We start from the raw sequence: 19,708 nt of genomic DNA on the forward strand, positions 1-19,708 counted from the left end.
ATTTATCGCGTATGTGATTCGGTTTAGTAACCTAGCTCCAAATGTAAAATGACGTTGGGAAGAACCGTGTTACAATTACCCCGCTTTGTGCCTGGTACACTTCTCTCGAAGAATACTTTTATATACTTCTGCCAGTACCTATTGCAGTATCACTTTCGTGGACAATACCTTGATCATGGTAATTAAATCTTCGTGGCTTCTAAGAATCTCGAAATCGAATTTCCGAATAAAATCTGCTAAGCCTATTTTCTTCCACAAACATTAGTTATTCGTATTATTCGGAAATGAACAAAATAATTCTTGTGGAAATAAAATTCAATTCCAATTTTAATATCAAACTCCGGAATGTTTTGCAGTTTATTATTTTCACCAGCCATATTAAAGTTTTTCAAATAGAAGGGTTAAAGTAAAACTCTATTTGAAGTAGCTTCTCGTTTTACTGGTTTTATTCCAAAGTTTCGTGATTTACCTCAAAATTTTATGCGAGTACTGTGTTAAAAATATAAATTCAAATAGCACGGGTCTGCAACACAAGAATTTCATTTCCGTACAAAATTATTATTCCTTTCCTGAATTTTTTATAATAGAAACCTTTCCAGAATTATGAGAAGTTTTGAAATAGTATAGACCATTTTGTAAATTACATACAGAAAAATCCACACTCAGGGGTGAGGCCACAATTGGGGTATTCTCCCTCGCGCCAAGAAGCAACACCAGACGGAGCGCGAGTTCACTACACGTGGTACAGGCTTTAGCCGTTCTTCTTGTCGAGACACCCCAATGGCGGTCTCGCCCCTGTGTGTTGATTTCTCTGTATGTAATTTCCGAATTGGTCTATATTTAAAATTTTTGTACAATTGTTTATTATTTTGAACCGCTTGGTAATGCAACAATAAAATTGAAAGCCTAATTGAATTTACAAGGTCTTTACTAAAAGGACCGTGTTTTGTTTTTGGGGGAAAGATACTGAATGTCTAATGGAGGTTTATTTCTCAAGATCAAAGTAAAAACTTCTTTGTTTAACCAAACAATGGGCTATTTAATCCTTTCCTTTCTAAAAATACAATTTTGAAAGAAAAGTTTTCTTTTGTAAACTTTAAGTAGGTGGATATTGTTCAATCTCCGTGTCGGAAGACTACTCGGAACTATCTTCCGTAACTCTTGAGACTTCTCCTAAATTTTATCTTTACCCTTTTTCATTCAATACCGTAAAAATTTTAAGCACCGTTTTTGGGGGGGGGGGAAGCTCAAGAACTTTTGAGTCTAAGTCGGAAGCTTGTTAAGATTATTCTTTTTATGTTCATTGTAAAGATATACCCCAACCCAAGCGTAAAATGATCATTTCATCTACAAAATTCCTCTTGAGTAAATTTCAAGAGAAATTTCGCACGTGTAATTGAAGAGCAATGAAGTTTAATAATCAAAGTTTAGTTTCTAGCAATATTCTTCCAACCAATTACGTTTTATGTAATTTTAGCAATTTGCACGCGTTAATATATTGCATTAATTGGCTTTCTTGCAAATTAGTGCAAACAACGGATAAAAATTGTCCCCTTTTCTGACGAAGTTTCGATACTAAAATATTTTTAATACCAGAATATTACGTGAGGGGAATTAGCCCGACCTAATTACAGTTTAATGTGTGAAATTTACGGTTATTATACACCCCTTTAATATAAAATTACTATGCTAATTACCAAAGCCAGCGTCAAAGTCTCGCGGTTTTTTTGATATAGGGCGAATTTTTTAAACAGTTTCTTAAAGTTTTTGAATATTTTACAACTAAGGTTCGTTAACGTTGTGGTTTCTTACATTCCTTTGTATACAAACTTCAAAAACACTTTGATGTGGAAAAGAAGAAAACTTTGCTTTAAACTATAAAAGTGGCATAACCTTATCAGGATTTTCTTAATTTTATTTCATAACTAGAAGCGCGTACCGTGATGTAATTTAAATATGAAAAACACTTTCCAATTAAGGTTAAACCTAGCGAAAGAGGTAAACATTCCACTCTCTGTTAACCTCACTTATCTAACCCTGTTCATGAGTGAAACATTGTGAATACCTGGTCTTAAAACTTTACAAAATATACGAAGCACTAAACTTTACGACTAAATATTTTTATAAAAGCACCATAAAGAAAGTTTGCCTGGAATGAACTTACGAAGGAAAATGTTGCCGACCAGCGTGGCGGGCAGACAGAAGAGAAGGACCAAGATATCAGCTAAAGCCAGGTTGACGATAAAGTAGTTGGTGACAGTCCTCATACGAGGCGATCTACACACGACAGCTACCACGAAACTATTACCGCAAATACCAACGAGAAAGACGATGGCGTAAGCGACGCAAAACACGGCGGAAACGCTTGTGGAATGTCTGAAGAGTGTTATGTTGTAACCGTAAAAATCGGAACCGTTCGTCATGAAGCTACTAACATTCTCGTTAACGTCCGTCAACTCCTTAAACATGATGGCCGGTAAATTAGTCACTAGTTCCGTCGAAGCTAAAGAATGTTCCGGACTGTTCGTAGCTGAACTCTCCCCCCACGGTGGAAGTAACTGAGCCGAAAGGCTCATTTCCGAGGCGGGTAACAAAAAAGCCTTGCTAGTTTGATTCATCGAAACTATTTAAGTAAAATTTTTATAATAGGTTAATTAGATTCGTAAAAGTGTTTTGGGCATAAGGTTTTATTAAACTTCCGTTCTAGTTCCGAGCTAGTCCCTACGGGTCTACAAGGACTTTGCTCTTGGAACCGGCTCCTACTGTTTCGGAAGAGGAACTGAGATACGCGCCACTTTCTCCTCTCACTTTCCAAGCCCAGTTTAGTTCCCTATAGGTCCTCATCCCAACTAGCGCCAGAAACGTTGGGTTGTATTCTGAGCGACTCTTCGATCAAAGAAACTTGGGAGCCGCTGGAGTATCTTCCAGACTGAGAATCGACCAAGACCAACCACGGTTTATCAGCTTAAACCCGAGCGTAATGCCTACCTTTCGTTTTAGTAGATTCTCAAATCGGAAAACACTCTTGGGCTCCTGTTCGGTATTGAGAGAAGAGGAGGTGCGCTCCAACTTGGAGGGAACGATTTCTCAGAGCTTGGTTGTTAATGGTTTTCTTTTTCTGGAATTAGTTTTCAAACTCAGTTCCAGGTGTCAACGGACATCCTCTCTTATCATCATTATTACTCTACGTGCGGTATTTAAAGCGTGTTGGAGCGAAACCACGCGTCTTCATTTTATTTTTACCCTCCGTTGTTCTTCGAATAGACAAATTTGGAAATTACGAACAGAGAAACCAACACGGAGTCGAGACCACCATTGTGGTATTCTCCTTTTCGCCAAGAAGCTCCGCCAGAGGTAGTGGGAGTTGGTTAGCCTCCCGCCTGTAGTGAACTCGGCGTCCGTCTAACGCGAGGGAGAATGAGTACCCCATTGGCAGTCTCGCCCCAGTGTGTTGGTTTCTCTATTCGTATTTTACGAATTTGTCTATTGGGCTAAGTTGGCCTTTTAAAGTTGTCTTCCCTGATGGTATAATAGTCGACGTTGTTGATAAAATTTACTTAGGAACATTTTAATGGAATGAGGTGTATTGTTTTCGGCATACTTAATTCTTAATGGATCTTTCTTAATTTGAGGGGCTACTTAGTTAAACCTGGGCGGGTATATGTATAAACATAAAAATTCGTTACCAAACTTTACCATGAAAGTAACTCATTTATAATTGGTTAACAATATTTTAATAGAGTAGTTAACACCTTGATTCTAAATGAATATAGATGCGTAGATGTAACAGTCTTTTGACAAAATACTTACTTCATTAGTGGAACCACTTTTCCCTTAATTTGTTACAACTAATTAATGAAGTTCTTCTAATTGTTAAATATACAACTGCTCTAAGTGCGATAATGGAGCCGTAACATTAACTGTAACAGGAAGGTCTTAAATTTACAACTTTGAGCTTGAAAATGGGGACCCGTATTTAATTACAAATAATGGATATCCTTCAAATCCAAGTAGATCAGTTGTTTCTTTGCAAATTGCTTTGATATATGGTTCCCATCTCTTAAACCAATTTTTTAAAATGATTTTCAAGATGTAACACGTGGGCCTACAGCTTAAAAGTCGCAATTCATCATAACAGTAAGCTTAATCGCGATATAAGTTTATAAGATATGTTCCATAAGTATGACACCTATACTTCCTAATGCTAGAGACTTACAACTTGAGCTAGTTTGAGAACCACAAGCTATAATTGACTACACTCAGTTTTGCAGTCCATATAATCCTATTTATTCTGTAGTAAGCCTTTGACAGCGCCTCACAAGGCGCCGCTTTACCTCGAATCTATGACCTACGTCACTTCCATGACAAGCTCCAGTTTGTAACCAGTGACAGACTTATGGCCAACATATCTTATAAACTTATGGTCCTGATATAGCCTATATATATAATAATGCATAAGCATGGTGTTTTTTATACTCATAAATAATGGTCGCATGAAATAGCATTTAGAAAATATTTAATTCAAAAAATGTTACAGACAAAATTAAATTACACATTAAATAATATATTCCCATTTCCCTTAAGTTATAATACACTGTACAACATCAAAATTAATACATTTTATTAACGCTTTTCTAGGGTTTTGAACTTTGACTCTGAAATGAAATAATAAAATTAAGGATTATTTTCGAGGAATTTAAATTAAATGAGGATTTATAAATAATTATGTATTCAAAAGTTATAAGCAGACATGGGAGTTTTGTACCCATTCTAAGACTGGCAATGCTGCCATCTAACAGCCTTACTTATAAAAACATAACTACTAATCAATAATATTGATTGATACAGCAAGTATTTACAAATTCCCCTACTTGTTATTTAACAAAATTTCATAAATAATATCATAGTTACAAATTTAAGTATAATTTAAAACTGATTGTTTTAAAATTTCCCATATACAAACCTAATTTTTTAGAGTAAATATCCAATTTATAAGCTGCTTGTTCTAGCTTGGCTACACTAGCTTCAACCTGGTCAATTTGGTCTAAATAGGGTTTTAGCGTTTTATCTATAAAGATTAAGAACAATTTTAAATTAATTTAATACATCTAAATAATGACTATATCTTATATACATTTCTCATTTAATTCCTTCATAGATTTTCCTATGTTAGTCGCAATTTGTTTCATATCAGAATATTTAGTTATAGTCACTCGGTTCATGTCCTCTAGAAGTTTGTAATCATCAACAGACGCTAAATAATTGACATAATTAAATATTATTAATACCTAATAAATTTATTTTAAGCTAAGCCTTGTCCAAAACTAACCCGACAGCTCATCTTTCAAGTATTCCGATGTTTTCCCGAACATATTGTTAGCCAAATCATTCAAATTGGGTTCAGGCTGCTCTTCGGCAAGTTCTCCAATTTCCATTTTAATCAAAATTAATTCAAAATTACTATTAATGAAGAAAATTTAAGGTTGGTGTTCGAAAGTAATAATACTTGACAGTAAAACCTCGGTCGGAGCGTCTGCTAGAGCTGTTATAGAAATAAGCCATATATTTATGCGCAGATTTGATAAGAATTCTTAGTATTTTGACTTTTCCAGAAAAAACAACTGTCTCTGCTCTGTCGTCTGCTAAAATTCTGGCGCTAGTTTCAAATTGCTCATTAGGAAATATTTAATCTAAACCTCCTGAACTTTATAGCAGAGTCTGCCCTCGTTGACACAATCTACTAATCTAGGCCTAACCAAAATTAAATCATGGTTCTGCCTTGAATAATATTTCCTTCTATTGTAAAAGCCACACAATAGCTTACTCTAGCTAACGTTTCATATCCAACCAAAAACAATATGACAATGAATGGAGGAAGAAAATTTTGATCTCTGTTTTTATCGTGGAAAGTCCCTTTTTTCCCCCCTATTTACTTTTAAGATTTTGGTGGGAGCTCTGAATTGGAGAGATCATGAAGATACCATTATGCCGTTTTGAGTTCTGACCCAAGAACGCAATGTTTGAAGAAACCGAGTAACCATAATTCGTAAAGGAGACTGAATTATTTCTTATTGGACAGAGAAGTTAGATTTTAATATCTCAACAACTTCACCGCATTCCACGCTTCGATTAGGTTTTTACGTGCCAGCACAGTTTTACTCGTAAATTAATGTATTGATTTTTGTCAAAACTCTAGTTTTACAATCGCAATACATTGAATGAAACCCAAATTTCTCTTTATATATATTATATATATAACAATGCTTGCCTTAAATTTTGTAATTTACATTTTTACCAATACAAAGAGTAATAAATAGAGGTCGACAGTGTGTGTACATGTATTGGAATAGGACTCGCGACTCGCGTGATGGTTTAAATTACCCCGTTGCACGAGTCTGTCAGAGTGACCGTAGTCTGTTAGAGCAACAAGAACGCCTGTACCATAAATAATGGCTTAACTAATTCTTAAAAATTGGTATAAAACTATTGAAAGGGTCAGACAACCAAAAGGAGCCCGGCGGTCCAACAATTCCTATAAAATTCTGCATTTTTGAACTGGTCTTATTATTATCCTATAATTTCGTGATAGGACCTATAATATCCTATATTTTTCACTTAGTCGAAGAATTCTATTTTTCCTATAAGGAAAGTTTTTTCTGGGCTTCCTGCAACCATTTTTAAATGCATTTAAAATATTGAAAGAACATCAATATTTACACGAAATCTTTATAAATCTATATCAAAACATCACATTTTATCAAAGGGTCTTTAATATATCTATAAATGCGTCTCATTTCATGAATATTGACTTTGTGACCAGCCACGTTAGTTCTATAACCACATAACGAGGACTTTATTCTGAAATGTGGGAATCCAGTAGCATTTAGTCTTTGAACTCCAATGGCCTCAGCGCAAATCCCCGTTACGAATATGTCCTCCATGTTAATATAATCCACTTTTCTACACGCGTCCAGTAATTTTGGAACCACGTCACCGGTAATTCCGTAAGCGGTTCCTCTTACGTAATCAGGGTAGAAATGTTTGGGATAAAGTGTATAAGGAACGTAATGCTTATGATTCGGGTCCCGTATGGGATTGGCGTTTTTGAACAGTAAACCGAATATTAAACTAGTTCTGGGTAATCCACCAGCAATGTTAAGTAAATTTTCAACGTTAATGTACATATCATCATCGGTTTTAAAAAGTAGATTACTATTGCTACAGAAATTAGTAACCCATCGCAGCATGCATATCGATTTTAGGGTTAGATTTTGGTAAACGTCAATGAATCCGCACTGTATAATATCCCGATTTTCTCTCGATTCTTTACGTATGTCTTCGTTATAATCTTTATCTTTTGACAAACCCAAAAGGAACACAAATTTTACGTTTTCCAATTGGACTTCTTGGTAAATGGCACCCCATGTCTCGCGAATTGTTTGCCGGTTCATGAAATTTGTTGGGGCACTATGAACAACGATGAGCAAATCAATGGGATCTATCGCTTCCCCGCAAAGATGTTTCTCGTTGATGATAAAATTTGAGTTTATTACCTCTTCAATTAGAGTTGAATGCGATATTTCGGACATACTTTGTTCTGTCTTAACTGATTTTGTTATAATTGGTAAATCATTTCGCCTCAAGTCGATATCGTAGCCATCTACAGTCAATTCATCTTGAGTATCAAGTACATACTGAAATATTAACCATATAATGGGGCACTGAAGGGCTATAATTGCGAAGAGTAATATTTTATTCATACTGTTCTTAACGCTATAGTGAAAATATAATATAGTTTGATATCATTCCTAGATTTTAGTCCAACTGTGTACAGGTGAACATAATAAAACAGATGTCATTTTACCACTCAAGCTGTACCAACAATAGGCTCTGAAGTTGCTTAAGCCTCTTAGTATTATTGGCACTATGGGGTAGACAGCCAATAAAGTTTGAAAATAAACAATCCTATTTTGAGAAAAATATTAATAAATAATGTACGTGGTAAACAAGTTGTTAAAGAACTACTACATACATGTATCCTTTTTTAAACAAAAATGAGGTATATACAGGGTGTCTGTCAGAAATTAAGGAGTATGTTCTTTGAGCAAATTCGATTCGAAAATGTTTCGTGACAATAAGCCGTCCGGGCCACTGTTTTAGAGTTATGTTTGGTGTGTTTTAGGGATGACCCTTTAATTAGAAATCATTGTCTTTCAGTTTCTTAATTGGGGTCATCCATAAAATATTCTGGACAATCTTAACTTGGCGGAAAAATGACATAGAAGTTACATTTTCTACTCGAAATCGCCCTAAATTTCTTACACACCTTTTTAGAAACAAACTGTATATTTTCATACGCACTAACTACGCGTAACTAAAGTCTCTTTTGGCTATAAAAATATTTACAGGTAGGAAGGAAGTGGACTTTGCATGTACGTTTTTTATTCTTCTTCCCTCGAGTACCGTTTTCCAAACAAGACCTTTTATCGTTGCACCCTTTAATGACCTACCTAATTTACCATTTCCCGTGACGCCAGGCTAATGGGGGTGGGTGGGGGTAAAGCTACCTGTATTACAAAGAGCGCTTTCTTGTCAGATGTTATCGTTTAAGACGTAGCCCTATGAAAAATATGTTTTTCGATACCAAAAACACTTCGTTCAAAGAATATATTAACCTCAAAAGGGCACGAAGTGTCGGAACGCGAGCGGGGAATGTTTTTAAGGTCAGAATCGATAAATACGTGTCATAAAGATAGTTGATTATAACGCGAAGAATCACCTAAACGCCGCCACTAGAAAGTCCACGACTCCATTTGGTTGCGGGAGTTAGAAACTTTCTTAAAAGAGTGACGATCCCGTGCATGCACGTTCTCATTTTGGATATGTTAATATTTAATTTAGCGAGACAGTTTTTATTAGAAGTAAGTTTAACCAAATGTCGAGTCGGTCGAAAGAAATGCTGGGTGTTTGTGTAAATAGGATTGTGACTTGTCTTTCATTTATTTTAATATTTCTTTCAAATGGTGAGATTTTATTTATACTATATCAAGATTGAAGCTTATTAATACACGAAGTTGGTTTCAGTTACTGAACAAAAACGGCGAACTAATTCTACTTTGGTTGAAATTCATCCTAGGAATACCGAATTATTAAAAAATGAATTGGTATTTATAAATTTGTTTTCAATGTTTTCAACGCGCTTTTACTACACGTAGAAATTACTTAATTCTCTAAATATAATTTAACTATTTCTCTTTTTAAATGGGGTAAATTAATTTCTGAGTTTGTTAGTTGAAGTTAAAACTCCGATTGAACAAATTTTATTTATTTAAATGGCTTTTTAAGGGGGGGGGGGTAAGACCTTTTCTTTGGTCCTAGCTCGACAATAAAAACGGAGCAAAAAAAAAAGTATATTTATACTGCTATGAAAGTTATTATGTATCTCAGTATCAGGGTATTCTTAACACTCAAAACGATGGCGCTTTTTGGACAAACCTCGATGACAGGCAACAGGTTACTATATTTGCTCCGCAAACTGCGGAAGATAAATTAAGGAATACAACATTGAAAATTGGATTAGTTCTTGTAAGGATTGTACCTTTTTATCGCGTATATCGTTTTCACCTATTATATATATATATACATATTCCAGAACTTTCCCTGCGCTAGTGAAGATAATAGTACCGCGTCCATTAATCAGACAAATGGAAAGAAAGAAATTAAAGGTTTTTGTTTAAGCGTTCTTGAAATGCTGAATGAATCCCTTGGTTTTCAGTAAGGTTAATAATATCCTTTTTAAATGGCGAATTCTTATCCTGAACGTCATTAGGTATGAAATTAAGAAGTTTGAGGAGTATAGTTCCAAATTAGACGAAGACTATTTAGAAATGGATGGGCTCGTTGGAGAATTAGCGCGATCTGTAATGTTTCCTTTAACTTAACCATAAGTTTATAAGATATGTTCCATATAAGTTTTTCACTGGTTACTGAGAGCTTGTCATGAAGTGACATCGTAGATCGTAGATATGAGGTAAAGCGACGCCTATTTGGGCGCTGTTAAAGGCTTAGTACAGACTAAATAAGATGATGGACTGCAAAACCACATGCAGTCAGTTCTCGCGTCGTTCTGAACTAGCTCTCAATAAGTCTCTAGCATTACGAAATTGAGGGACTGTCATACTTATGGAACATATCTAATAAACTTATGCTTAACATTATTTTACGAAATATTTAACAAAAATAGGAAATTGACATGGGACTCAGTTATCTTTTAATGACCCAAAAAAGAAAGAAATATGTGTCTTTCAGTCATCCTGTCGAAAATAGTCGTATATGTACAGTAATTAAACAGCCGGGCTTACAGGTAATAGCGGGAATTTATAAATAATAGCACGTAGGAATGGAACTAAAGGTTCCAACCAGAGAGAAATGAGTTCAGGTGGAGTGGAAATGATAGGTGACCTGCGACACTGAAACTCTCCCAGTGTACCTTGCGCACGTCCCTACCCTTCGGTAGGCGATTGTTAAGTGATGCCGCGTAGCACCATTGTAACTGTATCAGAACTAGCTTCTATTTTTAAGACAGAGGGGGCGTCCTTTACGGTTCCGTACTGTACGACTCTACTTAAACGCAGAGGATGCTGGGAAGACTTCGGTGTAGGTGGGGGTGCAGAGGCCACGTTATAGGTATGGGGGTTTCCACTCCATTCCTCTGGTCATTCCTAAATGCTACTATCTATAAATTCCGGGTAATAGAAAATAAATCGATTTCTAAGTACAACTACATTACTATACTTGCAAATTAAACAGCGAGGTCGAGGTGCTTTCGAGTCTTTCATGGCCTACGTGAACATTTTTGATTTGCCAATTTTGGAACTGATTATTATTTCGCTAATTACCTCGACAATAATGATTAGCACATGCGCCATTCACAGCACTAGCGAAGAACACAATAGTATTTTCCGGCAACGTGTTTATACATTTTTCACAACCTGCGGGATATTTTTTCAACAAGGTTAAGATTTATTGTTTAAAAAACATTTGAAGGGATTATTAAATATTAATATGATTTGAAATTGGTAGGAGTATCGCTAACTCCGAAGTCTATACCATGCCGTATCGCTTTCTGGACCACTTGGTGTACTTCCCTAGTTGTCTATTACAGTTTCTCGTCTAAAGTTACTTCCGTTAAGATAGCGGTGGCGGCTTCAAGTCCGTTTCATTCTCTGGATGATGTGATAAACAATAATAATTACCATATTCTTATACGTGAAAACGGCCTGGTCGAAGGAATTCTTCAGGTCTGTCTAAGAACTTAAACGTCGCAAGTTTAATTCGAAATCAACCATACTTTTGTTTTTCCTTCAATTGGTTAAATTCGCTTTGAACTTAATTCCTTTACAGGATGCGAATTCCACGGTTGATAAGAATTTTAGGGAAAGATTAGCTCGAAGAACGGCTTCTAAAGTGAAATCCTTAGACGAAGGATTAAACTGGGTGAAAAATAATGACTCGTTACTCGTCATGCTCGTGGAAGGATCTGAAGCTCTGTCAATTATTGATTGTTCCCTTTTAATGGGACCTGTTATTCACAAGGAAAATGTTCATTTTGGATTCCCGCTTAATTCTACGTTTAAAGATGTTATAAATAGCCAGTATGTTTATTTTATTGTTGCGCGTGAATAATGCCAAAATTAACTTTAATCTTTTTGCGTCAAAGAATTATTAATTTATCCGAGAGTGGACATCTCCGAAGGATGTGGAATAAACTTTACAAAGCCACTAAACCAAATTGCGTTAATATTTCTGATGTTTCTTCGGACATTCAGGAAACTTTGGGAATTTTCATCACTGTCATTATTGGCATCTCTCTTAGCTTGACAGTTCTCGTTAACGAGATACTACTGGTTAAATTTAAAGCTTCCAGGTGTCATTGCCCTCATTAATACAATACTTTCCATCAACAACTTTATAACTTATTAAAAATTCTATATGTAGCTTATATTAAGTCATCCAGTCTGTGATGTTTAAAAAATAAATAAATAAATTTCGTCTATTTTAATTTAACCTGATCAAAAATAATCATAGAAATAGGTTAAATAAATGGCCCCTGCCCGCGTATTTTTGGTGCTATATTTACAGTGGTGGTTTTTATTGGGATCATCCATAAAGAAAGGGGAGAAAAGGTCATAGTGCAAAACATATACGGTATATACGTTACCCTTCACCTGACTTTTATTTGTAGCGATCAAAAACCCATCCATTATCTTTCCAAAAAATGGATTACTCTTTATCAATATTATATGCATTTGTTATATAAAGTTATGCATGACTATAGGTATTTCTGTTACAGAAAATATAACTAAGATGTTGTAGGTTTGTACCATCTTAATATAGATGTATATTCGCCTGGGTTTGTAACAGTTTTCCCATAGATAAAATCGAGAACTCATAGAAGAATTGAGAACTTTAAAGATAGTGTTTTGCTACGGTGCCTTATCCCAGTTTTTACCCCGCCACTATTATCGGTTTCCTAATTCATCAACGCAAATTATTGGCAAGCTTATAACAAAGCGTTTGATGGATATTCAGACTTTCTCGGGTCTCTATTTGTTCTTGATAAAATAAGGTACGTTTTTGCGAAACCTTCAACTTTTAAACTGACGTTCTAAATTGCTAGTTATGGGAACGTGCTAGTTCCATGTATAAACTATTTTTCGACACCACCGAGTCTGAGCGTCAACTAGCAATTAGAAAAATGTCGATCCATATACGACTTCATTAATATAAAGTCCCGATAGTAGTATAAGATGTCAAGGATATTCGGGTTGATGATGATACTGCGGTGATGGTGTGAATGAAAAATAAAAATAAAAAATAGAAGGGAAGTAATTAAACATAACAAAATTTACGCTTTATTAGGCTTAATCGCTCCTAAACTTTTTCCAGAGAATTTCAATTGGGGTAGAAGTTTGTTTCCTTCGTTTCGTCACTCGCGCTAGCCAGCCAGCGTTTAAACCAATTTACCCTTTTCCCCTGTGTTGCTCTTTCTGTAAGAATTCGGCATCTATTAAGACGAGAAATGGCTTTGTGGGCCGCGACATACTAATTTTCACGTCTCTCCAGACCGAATCTTCCCACTTTTCTTAACTCTGACAACCACAATTATAATTTGTTTGTCGTCTCTTGCATCGTGATATTAAGACATCATTCGTTGGATTAAAAAATCGCGGTAGTAAAGTCAAGTCAAGCCTTTTTCAATATATTTTCTATAAAACATGCATTTTACAAGAAATAAATTAATATCTCTGTTTTTGGGTAAGTCATTAAATATGTCTAAAATTAAAATTCAACGTATAATTAATATGGTATATTTTAGTATCGTTTTACTGCCTAAGTGTCGTAATGGCGGAGGAAGAATGTTTAGGTGAACTTATGTGTTACGAATGTGAAAGCTGGAATGACGAAAGGTGTGCTGACCCTTTTAATACAAGCGTATCATACAGTCACCAACCACCAATCCTGCCTTGCAAAGGTTGTTGCGTTAAGATTGTCTACAACCCCAAAACCAGTGAGTAGATCTATAATATCTCTGCAAAAATAAATAATCGAACTCATTAATTACTACACTCAATCCCAATCAAAAGATGAAGAAACAATCAGAAGAACTTGTTTGTCAAGTCTTCAAATAAATTTGTTTTTGGTTGACCACGTTTGTATGTCCGAATCAAGAGGTCGAAGTTACATGTGTTTTTGCGAGGCTGATGGTTGCAATTCGGCCCCGAAGAACCTACAAGACGCGTTACTGCTTTCAATTGGCCTATTGTTTCTGTATGCCTGTCTCAAATGGCCTCTGTATTACGTGAATTGATTTATTTGTAAGTGGCATGTTTAATTTTATATTTTTTATTAAAATAATGAAGTTGATAAAAAAACATCCACGTACTAATGACTTCAATTATATTTTACATATAATGTAGAAATGAATATTAATATAATCGTTACGAAAATCATTATTTGAATTATGTTATAGTTTTGTTTCTTATGAAATAGCTCCGTGAAGGAAATCTGAAAAACCAAGATTTGTTTTAATTATTGTGCTAAAATGATAACCACAATTTATGGGGCATTTATGTATTAAATATTATACAAAATTAAATTAATTTTCTATGATAATTACCCATCCTCCTTGCTGAGATATCCAATGCGCCAAATTAAGCTCCACAAAATTACCAAGTGATTCAATAAGAGAATTTAAGTATTCCGTTTTACCCATTTTGATACAGTCTTTAGCTAAGGCACCGCATACGGCGTACATGGCTACTATACGTCCCCATGTTATATCATTACGGAACAGTTCTCGGCATAGTGATTGCATCAAGTACTCGATACCATCCGAGGTGTTTATCTCCTTAATGCCCACGTTTTTCAGCACCCCATCGTACAGTTCCGGACCAATCCGTTCAAGTTCCGCACCCAATAAACGTAGTTCGACAATACCTGGTGGTGTTTCTATTGAATTGTTTTGCAAAACACTCTTCAGCCTTTGTAGTCCGAGTTTCTTTCGAGAAAAGACGCAATTCCTAAGTTTTGTTCTTAAATAGAGTCTGCACAATGTTTTTGATTGATCAACAATTTCCTTGTGTCCTTTGTCCTTGTTAAACATGGCCCAAGATCCGAATTTGTTTCCGAGCTTGGCTTTCATGGCCGATAAGCCGTTGCTGCTATTTTTTCGCCGTTCATGGGCGACGTCGCGAACGTTATTGATAGAATCGGTATAATCTGAAAGAGACTGTCGAAGTAGTAGCGGTGGCATACTCATGTTTCTTTTTCGAAATCTAGGATGGGGTGGCAGCTGTAGAAAAGAATTGTTATTCGGGTTATTGTTCGCCATTTTAACACTGACTAGATTGATTACGCTACGCGACAAACGTTCGAAACAATCTGCACGTGGCTCGCCTAACCCCTAGTTCATTTCAAAATGTTTCCAACCGTACATTTTTTCATGTAGAGTAAATGTAAATTGTATGCTCCTACACACGCGTATTATACGTTTCCTAGCTTACAGTAACATCATCTAATGATTACGGTACGATAGTAAACCCGTCCTTTCCCCTAACATCTCCTTCAATTTCATCGCGAACAATATATAGTAAACGTACATATTGAAATTCTGAGCAAATATATGATGAATAAAGTTTATTGCCTTACCTGTATATGGTTACAAGTCTAACGTTGATATACATGTATAGTAAAAACCCTCGTAAAACTTTTTACGTGTACTTTTACGCTCTTTCGAAGTTGCACACCTGGTTTTGTTGTCACGTGGTAAGATTGCGGATGAAGTTTTGCTAACGTTAAACACGCGCTAGTTTTGGATTATTTTTAAAAGGTGATTTCCCTAAATATATGTATGTTTATTGTGGATAAGTGGAAATTTGCAATCAAAATTTATGCACACTTATGGTGGGATGACCTTTAAAGTTTTTCCTATATGTTTACGTAGAATTATCAAAAATAGAATTTGAAAATGTAAATGTCAAACCATTAAGCAATACATTATGGGAGTGGTCAGTTATAGTGGTTTACTACTTTTATTGGCACAAGAAAACGCCCTAGTACAATTCGTGTTGACTTATAGACCGTTCCATTATCTACTTACGAAGAAACAAACGTACAGGGGGCGAGGTAGTCAGACCGAGCCCGAGTTTAAAACACGCGAGAGGCTTGCCAACTCGCTCTGCCTCTAGCGCTGCTTCTTGACGCGGGTGAAATAACCCAAGAAGGCGCCCTCCCCTACTGTGGTGTTTTCTTCACAGCTGGAATTAATGTAATAGTCTATAAACCTATTCGCGTTGCACCTACCAAAGAAGCAAAAAATTACAGATCACAGAAAAACCATTTGTAGTTATATCTTTGACCCGCCAACATGGAGAATTCAAACTTGGTTTTAAAATTAGTTTTAAAATGTTTGGACTCATTTGGACTGGTGAAGAGTTCTATTCGAAACAGAAGAACTATGGTTACATTCGTCCTTGCTAATATTTTCCTTGCTTTATACATAGTCTCCACGATACACCACTACTTTCATTCCGAATCCAATGACAGGACGCAATACTTGTACAAAATTCAGTTTCTTGTAGAAATAGGAGCCATAATATATTTAGTGAATACTTCGATCTTTGGCAATAATATCGTCTCTAATTGCATGGATATATTAACATCATTGAACGAAAATCGGCTCGTCTTTGAAGATAACCCCAGTTCCGCAATGCTTAACTTTTGTCAAATCTCTATTGCCACCGTTTGGTGTTTGAACCTAATTTTGCGTATTCCACAGGCTTTATTATATGACGAAGAAAGTGTTAATATGATTATTAAGTACAATTACTGCGATTGGGAATACTTGCATTCAAATTATGTTCTCGCCAGAGTTTTGATTTTTTGCGAAAACTTTCGGTACTGTTGTATACGTACTTTGGCATACATGTTTCAAGCGGTTATAACGTACACTGCCGAGGCTATAAGACTTAAAATTAATAAATTGGAGGTACAATTGCGTTGGATCGCTTGCGACTTTGAAGCAGTTGTGAATTGTCACACAAACTTGTTGTACGTAGTTAAAAAGCTGGATAAAATCATTAGTGTCTGCGTATTTCTTTGGTTGGTGCAATGGATTGGTAGCTTCTGCTTTAACATAACAATTATATGGAGAGAAACTGATGGTACCATTACTATCTCGAAGATTACGCACTGCTTGCATGCATTTTTACCACTGTTTAGTACGGCAGTTTTATTCGTAGTGCTATCTCTACTTAGTGGTTGCAATTCAGGGTTGGTATTGGCTTGTCACCTCAGATCGCAACATAAAGTATATCACCGTAATCAAGCGAAGGAATTGTTCCTGTGGTATAAAATGAACTCCGGATGTCTCAATGTTACTTTTGTAAAAAGTTTAATCATAGATAATAATTTCGTATTTAGTATTTTTGGTGCCGCAGTGTCCTATTTGTTGTTTGTACTATCGATGGTTCCATTGAATGGCGAAAGGGCTTGTAATTGTAACAATAATTCAACTTTGTGGTAATTAAAGTGGAGATGGACGACACACTTTTGGGGACTTTCCTTCATTATTTCTTTTTCGCTAGAACACTTTATAATTATTATCAAAAACCGAATTATACATTTCGCCAATCCATAATTCAATAAATTATGGGAGTGGTCAGGTCCCATCTGTTTCAGTGCCATTTAATTTGACAAGGAAACGCCCCAATACAATTTATTTAACATATAAACATAGGCGTGTTATACCTGCCAAAAAATCCAACACTTAGAGATGACAAAAGCCATTTGCAGTTTTATCTTTGCTCTATTAAGATGCAAACTTCAAACTTGGTGTTAAAATTCATCGTAAAATGTTTGGATTCAATTGGATTAATGAAGGGTTCTATTCGAGACAAAAGAACTGTGATTACATTCGTCTTTGCCAATATGTTCCTCGCTTTTTCGCTATTCGGCACGATTAACTCCTACTTTCGATCCGATCCAACCGACAGGAAGGAATACTTGTACCAGATACAGTTCCTTCTACTAGTCGGAGAATTGGCGTATTTAGTGAACACTTCTATTTTTGGCAATAATATCGTCTCTAGTTGCTTGGATATTATGACTTCATTGAACGAAAAAGAGCTCTTTGAAAATCATAAACCAAATACTACAATACTAAACGTTTGTCAAATCTCCATTGTCACCTTTTGGTGTTTGAATCTAATTTTGTGTATTCCACAAGTTTACCAAAGTGACGAAGAACAGATTACTAGTTTTATCAAGTACATTTGCTTCGATTCGAGATACGTACACTCGAATCATTTTGTCGCCAGAGTTTTGATGTTATGCGACAACGTTTGTTACTGTTGTTTGTGTACTTCAACATATTTGTTTCAAGCGGTAATAGCGTACACTGCGGAAGCTATCAGGTTTAGAATTAAAATATTGGAGAAACAATTGCGTTGCATCACTTGCGACTTTGAAGCAGTTGTGAATAGTATTGGTCCATTTGAGCGCCGCATAGTTCTCAAGAATCTCGCGGCGTTTTCCGCGGGAAAAATAAAATCACGTGATCGGCCGCCATTTACGGAGAGAGGGATTTTTTTCGCATAGCTAACTCGATCACGTCCGTGAGCGGGTGGGCCGTGGTTTTGGTAACTGATTATCGTCTGCTTCATAATTGAGAGAACTGCAGGGCACAATTATAAAATGGCAGCGTCCTAGCCTTATTCTTTAATTTTTTACTATATTTTGTTCCACATTTAGAAATTGAGGTTTCCAATTTAATTAAATAGTATTGAAATTAAGCCAATTAAAGTTTCCGTGAACAAAAATTAACCTTTAGGGATGTTCTGTGTCCAAATACGGAATGAATAGCAGCCGACGACAATCAGTCCAAAAATACTAGGGAAATGTGTCTGGCAGCATTGCACCTCCGAAAATGGCGCTAGGTTTCGCCGCCGAAAATGAGCGACCGCCGTATCGGCGGCGTTACTTCAACATGGACCAGGACTATTGTCACACAAACATGTTGTACGCGGTTAATAGGCTGGATAAAATCATTCGTATCTGCATTTTTGTTTGGTTGGTGGAATGGATTGGGAACTTCTGCTTGAACATCACTATTTTATGCAGAGAAACTGATAATAAAAGTACCATCTTGAAGTTTATGCAGGGGCTGGAAACATTTTTACCACTATTTAGTGCGGCAGTTTTATTTGTGGTGTTATCTCTACTAAGTGGTTGCAATTCAGGGTTGGTATTGGCTTGCCACCTCAGGTCACAGCATACACTACATAATGGCAATCAAGCTAAGGAATTGTTCTTGTGGTCAAAAATGAATTCCGGGTGTCTCAATGTAACTTTTGTAAAGAGTTTAATCATAGATAATAATTTCGTGTTTAGTATTTTCGGTGCCGCAGTGTCCTATTTGTTATTTGTCCTATCTATGGTTCCTTTGAAAGGCGAAAGTTGTTGTAATTGTGCCGATAATTCTACTTTATGGTAATATATTGTTTTAAAACTAAAGCTGAGTGATTGCGTGCTTACTTTGGAATATGACAAAAAAATTAGATGAGGAATGTAAAACTGTAGTGTTGATAAAAGATTCAAGGAAGGAAGAATTCCCCACAACTTTTTAACGTTCAAATTACGCTCTCTTTTTATGTCATTGGCTCATTGTTAGATGTCCCTAGTTACGTTTTATGCGATGCCTGCACGTATTTCTGCTCGTGCATTTTAAATTAGGCTTAGGTGTTTGTCCAAATTTAACAGAAGATACATTTAAAATTCATTATGTCGAAGAGAAAACTGGACACTTCAAATGTAAACGCAGAATTTTGCGAGTTTCTTAATGGTAATACAGGATAATTTCAGTGCATTTGTTGTAGATTTGTATTCAAAATAAATTCCATGTCATGTAATGCCATAATTGTGTATAAATTAACAATAAATATAATCACTTCGTTCTAAAGAAGACAAATTTGCATTTTACAATTAACTATTCTTATTTTATAGAACTTGCTGAATACGAGAAAAACGTCAACAGAAATATTCACAAATACAATGTTTATAGAAAAGCATCAGGGGTATTAGCACAATATCCAACCAAAATTAAAAGTGGTGATGAAGCAAAAAAATTGGTAAATATATACATATGTAT

At 35.7% G+C, this 19,708-nt stretch overlaps 4 protein-coding genes across 8 annotated transcripts in view; 1 reads left to right on the plus strand and 3 right to left on the minus strand.

Moving 5' to 3' along the window:
• Nucleotides 1–3,243, minus strand: part of LOC149651104 (neuropeptide SIFamide receptor-like) — a 37,758-nt gene extending 34,515 nt beyond the window's left edge. The window contains exons 1-2 of one of the 2 annotated variants that reach the window (XM_089847889.1): nt 2,989–3,243; nt 2,165–2,623 (exon numbers count right to left, since the gene is read on the minus strand). In XM_089847889.1, coding sequence (XP_089704015.1) covers nt 2,165–2,618 — 454 coding nt within the window. In that variant the 5' untranslated portion in view covers nt 2,619–2,623; nt 2,989–3,243. Of the gene's footprint in view, nt 1–2,164; nt 2,786–2,988 lie in introns of those variants that run through there. The other variant, XM_089847890.1, reaches the window with a different exon arrangement.
• LOC149651103 (DNA polymerase beta-like) overlaps nt 1–19,708 on the plus strand; it is a 61,784-nt gene that overhangs the window by 39,557 nt on the left and 2,519 nt on the right. Inside the window, exons 1-13 of one of the 4 annotated variants that reach the window (XR_016371054.1) lie at nt 8,284–9,164; nt 9,448–9,585; nt 9,653–9,774; nt 9,830–9,920; nt 10,244–10,363; nt 10,810–11,014; nt 11,083–11,300; nt 11,404–11,654; nt 11,720–13,051; nt 13,126–13,317; nt 13,379–13,570; nt 13,647–13,877; nt 19,564–19,688. Coding sequence is in view for 2 of the 4 variants with exons in the window: in XM_089847902.1 (XP_089704028.1) it covers nt 19,342–19,402; nt 19,564–19,688 (186 nt within the window). In the remaining 2 variants the exon portion in view is untranslated. Of the gene's footprint in view, nt 1–8,283; nt 9,586–9,652; nt 9,775–9,829; nt 9,921–10,243; nt 10,364–10,809; nt 11,015–11,082; nt 11,301–11,403; nt 11,655–11,719; nt 13,052–13,125; nt 13,318–13,378; nt 13,571–13,646; nt 13,878–19,245; nt 19,403–19,563; nt 19,689–19,708 lie in introns of those variants that run through there. The other 3 variants (XR_016371053.1, XM_089847902.1, XM_089847901.1) reach the window with 3 other exon arrangements.
• Blos2 (biogenesis of lysosome-related organelles complex 1 subunit 2) lies at nt 4,500–5,532 on the minus strand. The gene is made up of 4 exons (XM_089847891.1): nt 5,330–5,532; nt 5,135–5,254; nt 4,964–5,068; nt 4,500–4,655 (listed from the first exon to the last, which is right to left on the minus strand). Exons 1-4 carry the CDS (start codon nt 5,433–5,435, stop codon nt 4,624–4,626), a joined length of 363 nt encoding a protein of 120 aa, XP_089704017.1. The 5' UTR covers nt 5,436–5,532; the 3' UTR covers nt 4,500–4,623.
• On the minus strand, nt 6,667–7,760 carry LOC149651107 (beta-1,3-galactosyltransferase 1-like). Its single transcript, XM_089847159.1, has one exon. It carries the CDS (start codon nt 7,758–7,760, stop codon nt 6,735–6,737), a length of 1,026 nt encoding a protein of 341 aa, XP_089703285.1. The 3' UTR covers nt 6,667–6,734.

This window comes from Phalangium opilio, unplaced genomic scaffold (genome assembly GCF_054372755.1).
Source record: "Phalangium opilio isolate 3A_F unplaced genomic scaffold, DU_Popi_V2 ptg000082l_1, whole genome shotgun sequence".
Classification (NCBI taxonomy): domain Eukaryota; kingdom Metazoa; phylum Arthropoda; class Arachnida; order Opiliones; family Phalangiidae; genus Phalangium; species Phalangium opilio.